General features: G+C 49.0%; 5 protein-coding genes across 5 annotated transcripts; 2 read left to right on the top strand and 3 right to left on the bottom strand.

Moving 5' to 3' along the window:
• Nucleotides 1–685: 685 nt before the first annotated feature.
• On the bottom strand, nt 686–2,568 carry J7337_011433 (uncharacterized protein; the record flags this gene model as incomplete). Its single annotated transcript, XM_044828980.1, has 3 exons — nt 686–1,191; nt 1,240–1,960; nt 2,032–2,568. 3 exons carry the CDS (start codon nt 2,566–2,568, stop codon nt 686–688), a joined length of 1,764 nt encoding a protein of 587 aa, XP_044675655.1.
• Nucleotides 2,569–5,637: 3,069 nt separating this feature from the next.
• Nucleotides 5,638–6,586, bottom strand: J7337_011432 (uncharacterized protein; the record flags this gene model as incomplete). The annotated part of the gene is made up of 2 exons (XM_044828979.1): nt 5,638–6,192; nt 6,245–6,586. 2 exons carry the CDS (start codon nt 6,584–6,586, stop codon nt 5,638–5,640), a joined length of 897 nt encoding a protein of 298 aa, XP_044675654.1.
• Nucleotides 6,587–7,746: 1,160 nt separating this feature from the next.
• Nucleotides 7,747–8,361, bottom strand: SEC11 (Signal peptidase complex catalytic subunit; the record flags this gene model as incomplete). The annotated part of the gene is made up of 3 exons (XM_044828978.1): nt 7,747–7,969; nt 8,017–8,231; nt 8,281–8,361. The coding sequence occupies 3 exons, from the start codon at nt 8,359–8,361 to the stop codon at nt 7,747–7,749; spliced, it is 519 nt and encodes a 172-aa protein (XP_044675653.1).
• A 470-nt stretch (nt 8,362–8,831) lies between these two features.
• J7337_011430 (uncharacterized protein) lies at nt 8,832–9,175 on the top strand (the record flags this gene model as incomplete). Its single annotated transcript, XM_044828977.1, has 2 exons — nt 8,832–8,903; nt 8,951–9,175. 2 exons carry the CDS (start codon nt 8,832–8,834, stop codon nt 9,173–9,175), a joined length of 297 nt encoding a protein of 98 aa, XP_044675652.1.
• A 456-nt stretch (nt 9,176–9,631) lies between these two features.
• Nucleotides 9,632–10,873, top strand: J7337_011429 (uncharacterized protein; the record flags this gene model as incomplete). The annotated part of the gene is made up of 6 exons (XM_044828976.1): nt 9,632–9,697; nt 9,756–9,974; nt 10,021–10,330; nt 10,378–10,496; nt 10,545–10,722; nt 10,770–10,873. 6 exons carry the CDS (start codon nt 9,632–9,634, stop codon nt 10,871–10,873), a joined length of 996 nt encoding a protein of 331 aa, XP_044675651.1.
• Between the last annotated feature and the right edge of the window lie 976 nt (nt 10,874–11,849).

Here is an 11,849-nt window from a genome sequence, read left to right as displayed (position 1 = left end):
AACACGCACCATGCACAATAAGGTAGCTACAGCACTAGGCATAGATAGCCACTTAGAGACCCAACCTTCCACCTCCTTAGGGGTCTCTCTTCTGCAGCAACTCCCACTTCGATGTCTGGCTCACTCTTAAGCTTGCTTGCATCGCATTATCTCATCACTCATCTTGCTCCAGACGAAACTGTCATGTGGTATGGCTAAGTTCCAGTGGGTAATGGGGCGAGAGATCATGCGTGATTTTCTATGATGCAAGCGGCTTGAATCTTCCCTCATCGTGGATCTGCCCATCTTCACCAGTCCTACGTAGTTTCACACATTGGGCGCCTGATCACGGCAGCGGCTAACACCCAGCCATAGAACCTAGCTAGAAACATCTCTGCCTAGAGTTCTCCTGGTTTATCGTCTTGGTCGAATCTCTGACTGTAGATGCTTGAGAGTAGCCTGACAACTGGCACACATCTTGCTAGCGCGATCGAGTGCCCTACTTAGGCTGTGGTTTTCCTGATATATTCGCAAGCATTTCTTTTTACCATGGTGATTGTGATTTGTGAAGATGAAGCTCATGGCCATAAAAAGGAGCATTTCTGTTCACCATGACGATGAATAAAGAAAATAGTGTCTACAAATTTCATCTCGCATACAAATGGATTCCTGTCAGACCCTCTCCATTCTTCTCCCCAACCTTGCCCTAGGTCAGCACGATTGCCTTTGCCGCCAATTGCAGATCAAGATGGCTTCCCTCGAATATCCTTGTGAAGTACGTGCTGTATTTGGTATTGTGCTCGAGCACATTCTCCTTTAAAGTTGGTGTTTCCGGCGCGAATAAGAGGAGAGGGAACAAGCAGGCTTTGATGGTGTTTTTTTCACGATCCGAAAACATGCACCGCTCCATACGTGTATCATCAAAGGCTTCATCCGGTGCATAGTAGAAGAACTTCAGTCGCGTGGTGTTCGATGTGAGTTCCATCTTGAACTCCAGCGCCGATGTGAGAAAGAAAGTGAAAACGGCATCTTGCCTCGACGCTTCTTCTTGGTCTTCAGTCTCGCCATTTGGAGAGACGAAGAAGAAATCCAAGTGTTTATGAAGGATACGATCCAGTTCATCAACCTTTCTTTTGATGATTTCAGGCTCATGCTTCCTGATGAGGTTTGTTAGAACATTGTTGTCTGCTTCATGAAGCTCAGTGGGACCCGCTGGATCATGGATTAGCCATGGTCTTCCTCAATGCTGCAAGCACTTACAGATATCAAGGATGAGCTCCCGATAGGCTTCCGCCACAGGATTGGGCGCTTGAATGAATGCTGGGAAGGCTGGCTCGAATATCATTTCGATAACTGCTGAACCTACTAGTCCAAGGAGCAACTTGTCTTTTAAAAGCTTGGACTCTCTGACTTGAGAAATGCAATCTTTCAGGTCTCTCTTAAAGGTATTAAGAGCCCAGGACTCGGCGAGATCACTGCAAGAGGCTTGTTTGTCTGGTGCTTCTGAGTCACGTCGGCATGCTTGGGCACAGGCATTTTGCATTTTGAAAAACAAGCTCGCGTATGCCCCTGAGATTTCTCTTGAGCTCATACCTGGACCGTTGGTGTTGATGGTTCTGCTGCGTCGGGCCCTCACATGTGTAGACTCCAGAAATTGCTGAAGTGTGTGCAGCACGCGGGCTTCGGGTTTGTAATGTTGCTCTAGCTCTTTCTTGAGCCGCTCATTTTCGATCAGCGACGCAATTAATCGGGTTTCTATTTCCACTATTTCTCTTCTAGTGGGTGGTAGGGAACCGGCGAAACCTTTCTCGACGGAGGCTTCACCCCTCTTTAGGGATGAATTTTCGACAAGTTGGTTTGTCGAGCCGAGGGGCGATGAGGCTTGAGATGACTGTTGCGCTGCTGTTATTTGACCAGTGTCTACAGAGGAGACTTGATCAACGAGGCCCGCGGTTGCAGCACCTTCTTCGGCCGGCAATATCTGTAACCGGATGTTCATCAGCACGAGATGAGAGAAGAGTGGTATTATTGACTTGACGCGGTCATACTCACGGTTTTCAACTTCTCTGGAGAGACCAAGAAAGTCACCAAGAGCCTCTTGAGGCAGCATTTCGCACGCGCATCGTCTGCAGACTGGCCAGCGCTGATGTCGGGTATACGGTTCAAGAACTGATCAACGTTCCTGGCGATCTCGTCTGGTAGGTTCAACGAATCGAGGCCAGATTCGAGCAAGTTGACATAGTCATCATCGCCTTCCATCTGGCCATGCTGGCTCGATAGATGCTGCAGCTGCTTCTCCGCCTGGTCATTGGTGAAGGCTCGTTGGACAGTGTCTTGGAATTTGGGAAATGCGGTAGTCCAGAAATCAACGCCATTGCTAAAGCTCCATTGGAAGTGTGCTAGGAGCTGGCAGGTCTCGTCATGTTCCCACATTCTCTGCTGCCTTTGTTGCCTTCTACCAGGAACGCGCTTCTTGTCGGATCCCTTCCTTGAGGGGTTATCTGCGTACTGGACTGTCTTGGTTCTTTTTCGTAACTTGTACGGGCTTTCGTTGGCTCTTTTCGGACTACTTGGGGTATTTGGATCCATCGTGATGAGTCTATTCAGTAAGTTGTGAATTTGTGAAGTTGTAAAGGTGACGTTTGGGATAAGTCTTGTGAATGTTTATTCGGCTTTGTTGATAACCACGAGCTGTTGGTTCCTTTGTTTGACGTATGCCAGTGGCGTTTCTTTGTTTCATAGGCATCGGATATCTGCATATGTAATGGAACCACGCTAGAAGCGCAACAGTGAATTGGCGGGCGTAAACCTGCGGACACCCAAAACTCTGACAACAAAGAAAAGAGCAGACTGGGATTGTGCAAAGATTCAAAGCTGGGATAACATATGCCCTTCATGTTTCTTAACTATTTACAAATAAACAAATTATATATTACTGTTGGGTACAATCAAGCTATAGAAATTCATAAGATTGACCATAAGGTAGTTTTCCTTTACAGACAAATCATAAAGCAAGCCATGTCACAGTTTGTTCCTTACTTGTTTGGATTCCGTTGAATCATCAGTGCACAAGCTGTAGGACAATACCTCAAGCAGCATTTTCTCCCTTGTCCCATACAAAATAAGGCAGCCATGGCTGCCACCTACATGCCCTCCATGCTTATCTTTAAATGCCCTTCTTTTCTTCCTTTCTCTAAGACATTTCTTCTTATCCCACACCATCACAATGCCTCTCCTTAAGACCCCAAGTAAACTTGTCGTTGCCGTTGACTTCGGCGAGACAAACTCTTCGGTCTCTTACGCCCTTCTCCCCGGAGGAGTCCGGCCGGAAAGTCCCCGTCTGGCTGTCAGGACAGTTCAGAATTACCCATATGAAATATCGATGCACAGAGGGAATTCGATGTTCTTGGAAGTCCCAACGCTTATGCGATACCCCAACGACTGGGTTTTTCGACCTCTGGATGAGCTGAGGAGCGAATTACCAGGTACTATCCGTCCGAGGAATGACCAGGTACAATGGGGATTCCAAGTGCAGCATCATATGGCAAAGGTTATGTCACATTCTGACAACACACATTCTCTGCTGTACGGGTTTAAGAATCTTATGAATCAATCAGAAAATCACGAAATTCAGAACCCCCATCTCGTCGAAACTCTCCTCCGACTATCTAAGAATGGTCCTTACTCAAGGGAGATCTCCCTTCACGAGATGGTGCTCTTGGTGATCATTGACTACCTAACAAACTTGCTCAGTCACGCCAAGTCTGAGATTACAGGGAGCACCATTATTACATCTACAGAGTTGGTCATTTGCGTCCCAATGATTTGGAGACAAAGTGCACTGCGAGATATGTGTCGACTTTGGTTACGACTGTGTCACTAGAGTGTTTATGATAACAGAGCCAGAAGCTGCAGCTACGTGGCTACTCTCTGGTCGTTCAATAATCGAGGTAACCAAATTCTTGGCTTGTGAAATTTCTCACCAAACTGACCAGTTATAGGAGGGAGACGTTTTCACGATCCTTGACGCAGGCGGAGGTACTTGTGATGCCTTAACTTATACTGTCACTCGCAATGTTCCTCTTCGGCTCGAGAGACAGCTGGTGCATCATAGCGGCAAGTAGCCTATACTGTACCTGTGGTGGGCTGTTCTGACTAGGTATTTTCTTTAGGTGGCTACTGTGGTTCCAATGCACTGAACAATGGATTCCGGAAACTCCTAGAGAGTCTCCTTACAAATCATGATTATTTGAATGAAGGTGGCGTAACTTTAGAAGGTCACATCCGCAAGTTGGCAGTCCATGACTTTGAGCACCTCGTCAAGCCTGGGTGGGTTGTCTCTCAAAAAAGCGAAGATTGCGAGTTCGAGGTCTTCGGGCTTCGGTCTGACCCTGGGAGTCGGAACCAGGCGAGAGACAATCAACCACCTTACCCTAATCGATTGACAATACAGGCGTAAGTGCTTTACCGCTAGTTCAGTCACCAGATGAGTTTGGTCTGATCATCTTATTAGTGAGAACTTGAACAGCATCTACCGACATGTATGTGAAGAGGTGTCTATTCTTGTGACGAAGCAGCTACAAGCCACGGCACAACATGGCCTGATACCCGACGTGAGTAGCGTTAATGTTTACTGGGATGTGAATGAACTAAGAGAAACTAGCATGTCGTCTTGATGGGCGGCTTTGGGGAATCAAAGCCCTTACGAGCTCATCTCCGCAAGGCGCTGGCAGGCTTCAACAATGCCCACGATTCCAATACTGCCTTATATGTCGCCGACGAGGAGGAGCGGTCAGATCCAACTCCCCCCACCTAATGATCAGAAACTGATGATAAAGACAGGCTCACAGCAATCGATGCTGTTTCCTCGGGGGGTGTTCTAAGACCTCTCAACAAGCTCTACGGCCCTACCAGAGTCGCAGGTTGCAGCTACGGTATCCGTTGTGATGAGCCTTTTGAGCTTCCCAAGCATGCGGGACTTCCCAGAATCGAGGGCTTTAAGATGAAACAGGAGGTATTTGTACCAGCCATACAATGGATTACGAACAAGGCAGGCCTTTAGTGTTTGTACCAAAGAAGAGTTGGTCACTGACATTTCATCTTAGGTGCTCAGAAAATTGGTGTTCTCAGGACAGATATCACGCACCTACTATACCGGCCGCTTCTGTTTGTGAAAGGGGGAGCGCAGGATCCTGGTAACAATGGCAGCATGGATTTATACTGGAAGATTCCTTATGAGTTGGTATTGACCATTGACGACCTAAACATGAAATGTGAGTCTTTTCTTTAGTTACACTGTCCAGGTTTCAAGCTGCCTTCCACGCCGAGATCCGCAAATTTGGCACCCTACGCTGCAGACACTAACCATCTACGATTAATTAGGTGTTCAACTTTTCGACGGGCAGCAGATTGGAGAAATGAAGGTGGGCATCGCGCCAGGATTCACACCAGGAGCCAACTGATCACGCCTTGGTCGAGGCAATCAAACAAACTTGTAACGAAGCACATGATTTGACAGTCTTCTATCCACTTATGGTACAAGGATGCTCTAGGGAAAGAAAGAGTCTTTATCTTTTATTTATCTATCTCGGCATCATTTTACATATTTTACATTATTCTTCCCATTTTCTCAGATCTACTCAGTTATCCTCCAGCTTCTCAAGCGTAGCGGCCCGCTGCAGGCTGAGTTGCTGCCATAGGTTCCTTGCCAATTTCCATTTGTGGTGGTGCCCAGTTCTGCATGGGAATATTCTGCCCTTGAGGGGTTCCGTAATACTGAGGCACTGGCTGGAAACCTTGTGCTCCGGGGCCCCAGTAAGCCGGTCCTCCGAACACCATTGTAACAGGTCGTCTCATTGCGGCGTTTCGTTTCTGAGTATCGATACACGCGCCGACGAATAGGATGAAGTGCCAGAGCCAGATGAGGCAGGTAAACACTGACAGTGCAATAAAAAGCGTGCGTTTACTGCTAACCTTGTCGCTGCTTGTGCAAATGTAACGTCCTCGCGCAGAATTGTATTCGCAGTCTTCGTCAAGGTAATCGAATTCGCTATAATATGCGCTGAATGTGCTCTCGAGACCGCCTACGATAGCGGCACCTAGCCAGATGAAAAGGGAGATGGCGACATGGGCGCCAGGGTGAATGCCGGCCTTCCATTTCCGACCGAAGCGAGTGGCCAATTCGGCAATATCCCAGATCATTGCGACGACGAACTAGATAGTTTCAGTACATGGCATCAAATCAAGGGGGTTTGGAGAACCGTACAAGTGGACAAGCGCCGAGCGCGACCAGACCCAGTGTCTCAGTACTTCTGAGCGCGCCCGTAAGACCAAGTCCAACAATACAGCAAACGATATCGATCACATGGAGTGTGAGCTTAGTGATCATCCAGGCCTTGGACTCGGCGACCCGAGGGGGCGTCCATTGCTGCTGAGCAGGCTGTTGCGGGTACGGCGCGTAAGGAGGTCCATAGCTGCGAGGGTCTTGCTGGAATCCAGGCTGATGTTGCTGCTGGGCGTACGTCTGGGGGGCATGTTGCGCGTTGGGAGGAACAGCAGGAGAAGCTGCTGGCGCAGGGTCCGTCTGGGTAGAGGATTCAGGTGCCATTGTACGAAATACGACGGATTTAATAAAATATAAAATGGAACGAAAGGACGCGCCCCGGGAATGAAGGTAGCGCGCAGCGATAACGAGTGTAAAAAGCGAATGGAACGGATGAACGAATGAATGACCGGAAACGAAAAAGAAGAGCCTTGTGCGAAAAGAAGGGTAAGACAGACTTTATTATTTAAGAGAAAAAGGAACGATTAGCTCGCTTCCAGCTGTGAAACCCCCCAGGCCATTATTCGAGATTGAGGCGTTGGATCAGAACCCCTGGGCCTTGCAAGGAGTAAAACCGCGTTAGTCCCTCGTTTCCATTGGCTTTGCTGTGAGGAGTAGCGCGATGGGTGGAGGTGATGATCCATGGATGGTGATCTAAGGGGCTTGTCGGTTACGGGAATGGCGATTTGTTTGAGTGCCCTACGGAACGGGGATTGAAGAGCCATGGTTAGTACCAAGGCTACGTGTTCTGGTTCCGGAGTAAAACTTGCTGTAAGTCCATGGCGACTTTGGGTGTTGGCTCTATGTCTGGTCCTTCATCCAAGGATTCTTTAAACATGAAACATCCATGGCTGAGAACGGGATCATGATGCAGGTAAACGCACGAATTGTCGGCAATAGAAACCAACATCTTTTGAAAACGCCACTAACAGAAGAAACAAAGCGAAATTTTCCTTTTCATCCTTTGCGGCCGCCATTAAGAATCTCATGGTTAGCCGCTTTGGGTAAAGGTCTAGTTGCAGCTAAGATTAGACCTACTCCGTACCAGGGGACAGCATGAGGAAATCGCCGAACCTGAATGGCAATTCTATAGGGCTATATACATGCGTCCCTTTCAATGAGTCAGTTAAACTGGACCCAAAGACCAGGCACCAGGTTGTGAATCTCTAGCAATATGGAGTACTCACCCACTCACCAATGCCTAGCCTTTGGTCAAATGCCTGGCCAAGACGACCAACGGATGTTTTGACATTGATACATCGCTTCTGCTGGCTTGGCACCAAATCGTCTCATTGAGATCCTTCGTCTCTGTCGGGAAATCACCGATATGCTCTGTGAAATTGATGCAATGGGTATCAATCGAATCGTCTCTTAGCGCTACTTCGGCGACAATGCAAGCGCTTATTCTGTATATATAACCAAGATCTTCCCGTCGCATACACCATTTATTCTCGCTGTAGAACCACCATGAGACCCATAATTCCCAACATCACTGTCTTTAGCCAAGGGTATTCCGATAGAAGAATCGTCACATAACCGACGAATGGCATGTATCCCACAACGCTTCCAATAATGTCACTTCGTACGAGGTAGTCCTGGTTCTTGGCGTAGAGCTCGGTATCGTCTGACATGTTGTTGTCTCCCTTGGTGAGAAGCTGAGCGGTGTCACTGCGCATCATTAGCCATTGCCCACAACTGCTGCACAAACAGCATACCCCTTGCCAAACTTGCGTACAACTCGGTGCACGATAGGAATGTCCTTGTCCTTGACGTTGTAAACGACAACCTCGCCAATCTCAGTCTCCTGTAGCAGGTTTCGGTTCCAGAGGAAGAGGAGGTCGCCTCGCTGGAAGGCGGGCTCCATGGAGCCAGACAGAACGACGACGATCGGTGACGGTGAGTCGCTGATAACGGAGAGGCCTTTCCACATCTACGACAGGTTAGCTTTCGTCCAGGCGCTGAGCAAGACACGTTCGCACCATGAAGGCTGTAGAGAGGATGAGCGCAAAATTCATGAGCTGCGCAGCAGCTTGCCGCGGGTTTCCAAGAGCCGACAGCATGGTTAGGGATTGTATATCGGTGTCGTGAGGCGAGTGGATGTTGTTGTAGAGCTTGACAACTCCACGATGCAACTTTGGCGCTGGGAGCGAAATGGACATCTGGCTCATGGGAGCTCGAGGAGCACGGGCCACCTGGTCTGGAACAGCTGTGGCATTTTGGGGCTGGTGCTTTGTGGCGGTGCTAGATCAAGATGGTCCCCATAATTTCAGGGACCTTGACGCTATAAATGGTCTAACGCGGGGGGTGTCATGCTCGAAGAAGGTGATGTCATGACTACTTGTGAAGCATGAGATCGATGTCATAGGCGTTGTAGGCGAGTAAGGAGCTTGGTATTTAAAATGGTCGTCTCTGCTGGTCTTGTTCCTTGTGTTTACATTCTTCTTTATAATCTCCAAATTTTACCGATCCAAGCATTTTGAGCATCACCAGAATCCAAGCACCTACACTTACACCAATCGTTACACTCAAAATGGCCGACAACAACAACCAGCAGCCCGGTCTCATCGGCAGCCACGCCCAATACGTCAAGGGAGCCGCAGAGGTAAGTCCTTCTCGATCCCCTCAGGACCTTTCACTCACACCTTCCAGGCTACCATTGGCGCCATTACTGGCTCTCAACCATGGAAGGCTTCTGGTGAGCAGGACAAGGCAGCAGGTCTTGCCGATATGAAGAAGGCCGGCGAGCTTCGAGCGCAGAACGACCCGAACCACGAGAAAGGATATGGAAAGGTCGAAGAGGTCGCTGGTAGACTTACCGGTTGCCAGGGTATGGAGCGAGAAGGGCACGAGAGCGCTGCGCCCAAGCAGGAATAAACGAAGTGTATTATTGATGAGTGTACGATAGAACTAGCATTGCGATAAGTTGAATTGATGGACTCGGCTGATGATACTGAACTCTTCATAAATTTAGCCCCGAAACGTGAGGGCCACTCACCCTTGCCTCCTTGCTTTTCGCATCGCCTCTCATGCGCCTTCCAGATGTGACTGCCTTCTTCGCTAACATCACAGCACCTTCTTTCTCCAGCTGCAGGCCGACACTTACCTACCACGATGGCTTCTTTCTCTCGACTCTCTTCTTCCCAGCTTCATCATCGCGTATCTTCGTCCCGTTCAGCATCGCCTCTTCGACGCCTGGTCCCCTACATTTCTTGGCTTCATCGGCTCCTCGCTCCAGCATCATCTCACTGTAATCATTTGTTTCACCGCATCTTTTCGATCATCGATCTGCACCCTCCTCCCCTTCTTTGCTGCTCCCGCTGAGTCTCCGCGATGGATTCAGCACCTCTCCTTCAGAACGCCGATGGCCTCCCCAGCCCCAATGTGATGCAGGATCATGTAAGTCATCTCCACGATGCTTTGGATCATTTTCCCCCGCTGACTCGATGGCTTATAGCCTGCCTTCCTTCGAGCATCTCACTCCCCGTGGTCATTCATTCCGCAGAATGTACTTGTTATCTTGCGTGGAATTGTTTTGTCGCTTGTCACAGCCGTGGGGATCCTCGTCCTCAATTACGAGATCCACGAACAAAGCGACTTCTCCGATTGGCGCATCGTCTTTGACTTTGCCAACATCAGTCTGTTCTTTGTCTTTCTGTACCAGCTCAAGACCTTCGTGAGTTCCACTTGAGGCTTGCCTCTGCTGTTGCTGACTTCTCTAGTCTTGGACATTCACCCATCTGTACTATCCCCACCATCATGATCGGCACATGGGGGGCTTGGAAGGATGGCTCATCCGAAGAATGTCGCTCCCCAAGCACATGGGTAGCCTCCGCAAGCAGTTCTACTTTACGCTCTTCTACACCATCACTGCTGTTTTCGCTTTTGCCAATTCGACCATCTACTTCTTCATCACGCGCCAGCACGATAGTGATGACAACAGTGGCGAGCCTCAACCCGAGCCTCAACCCCCCAACGGTACCGCTTCGCGCGTCTGGGCTCCATATGCCGAACAGACGCCTGCTGCTCCATGTAAGAGCACTTTTCCCATCGCATGTTTGCCAACTGACCATGAATAGTCACCGACATATTTGGAGAGGGATGGTTTCGTGCCTTCATCATCTTGTCCTTGTACGCGTTCGGTTCTTCGGTGATGGTGTTTGAGATCCTTGTTCTCAACAGCATTCGACGTCCATGGGTAAGTCGGTGTTCAGTTGCGATAACAGCTTACTGACCTTGTCACCAGACTGTCGGAATCCACCTCATCGGCATCATGTTCGCCGCCACAGCTTACCTGGGTTGGGCGGCCTTTGGTCACCTCGTCACCAAATATTACCCATTTTTCTGGCTTGACAAGAACGAAGTTGGGTCGGACGAAGCGATTACTCTTTACTCCATTGGCTTCGTATTCTTGATGCCCATCAGTGAGTTGTCCCTCTGATTTGTAAGGTGCAAATGCTGATGACCACAGTGTACATCCTCATGCAAGGTCTCATCGCTTCCCGGGAGAGCGTCACACGATCAAACTCTGAGGCTCGGGCAATCGCTGCTGCCCAAGCAGCCCTTGATTCATGAAGGGGTACGAATTGGGAATGGTGATGGGCGCTGGAATTTGTTTGACGGTCAACGATGGATTGGGGAAGTCTGCCGGTTGAGTGACTTGATGTGATATAGATTGATACACCTGGTTGGGGTAGGGTTACTCGAGACGTATGATTAACCTCTCAAACCTAAAATTGACTCGACTTCGCAGCAAGGAGATCTTTGTAAAACGTTGATAAACGGTCTGTGACGACGTTTCGCCGAAGTAACTCCAATGAGTTGACTCATTCAATTTGAAAGCCACGGCGCAATGCCTATAAACGACCTTCAGGTTTATAACCGTCTTGGTAGTGAAGCGTGCAAGATGCACCTGTAACATTGCAGTGTCGTGAAGCTACGTGCGACAAGGACTTGGCGACACCACCTTGGATGCAAATCAACCAGCCCCGTTGTAGGATATTCACCAATCACACGCAAAGATCTACTGGCACAGATGGCAGGGCTCGGTAGCGTCTTCACACAGACCGTCGATTGGGTACCGGACGGATGAGTTGGTGAGGCACCACCAACAAGACCACGACAGGGCATTTTGCTGAGTGGCATTGCACGGTCACATTGAGAGGTTGGAGTGGCGATAACACGGATGAATTGATTGGTGTTGACACGAAACGAGCCTTGTTTAATCGCGGCAGTGCAATAACAACTAGGAAGAAAAGCCGGGGAAGGTCAAAGATGATGGTGAGTCGAATCGAGTTGGGCATTGACATTTTGAGCCTTTATTCTACACGTTGCAGGGGTCTTTGGCTGAGATAAAACGTGAAGTGAGTGTTGGCAGAGACTCATACTTGAGCCTGACATTGCAGCCTCGACAACGAGATCAATGCAAGATAGACTCGGGCTTCAAGATCACAAGAGATTTGAAATCAGATTATTAATTCCAGTGTTTAAATGGACCCAACAATGGAGGTCGGGTTGCATTGCAGAGGCTATAAGTTGTGTAGTAGAGTCG

This window comes from Fusarium musae, chromosome 9 (assembly GCF_019915245.1).
Source record: "Fusarium musae strain F31 chromosome 9, whole genome shotgun sequence".
NCBI lineage: Eukaryota > Fungi > Ascomycota > Sordariomycetes > Hypocreales > Nectriaceae > Fusarium > Fusarium musae.
This window is presented reverse-complemented; position numbering and strand designations above follow the sequence as displayed.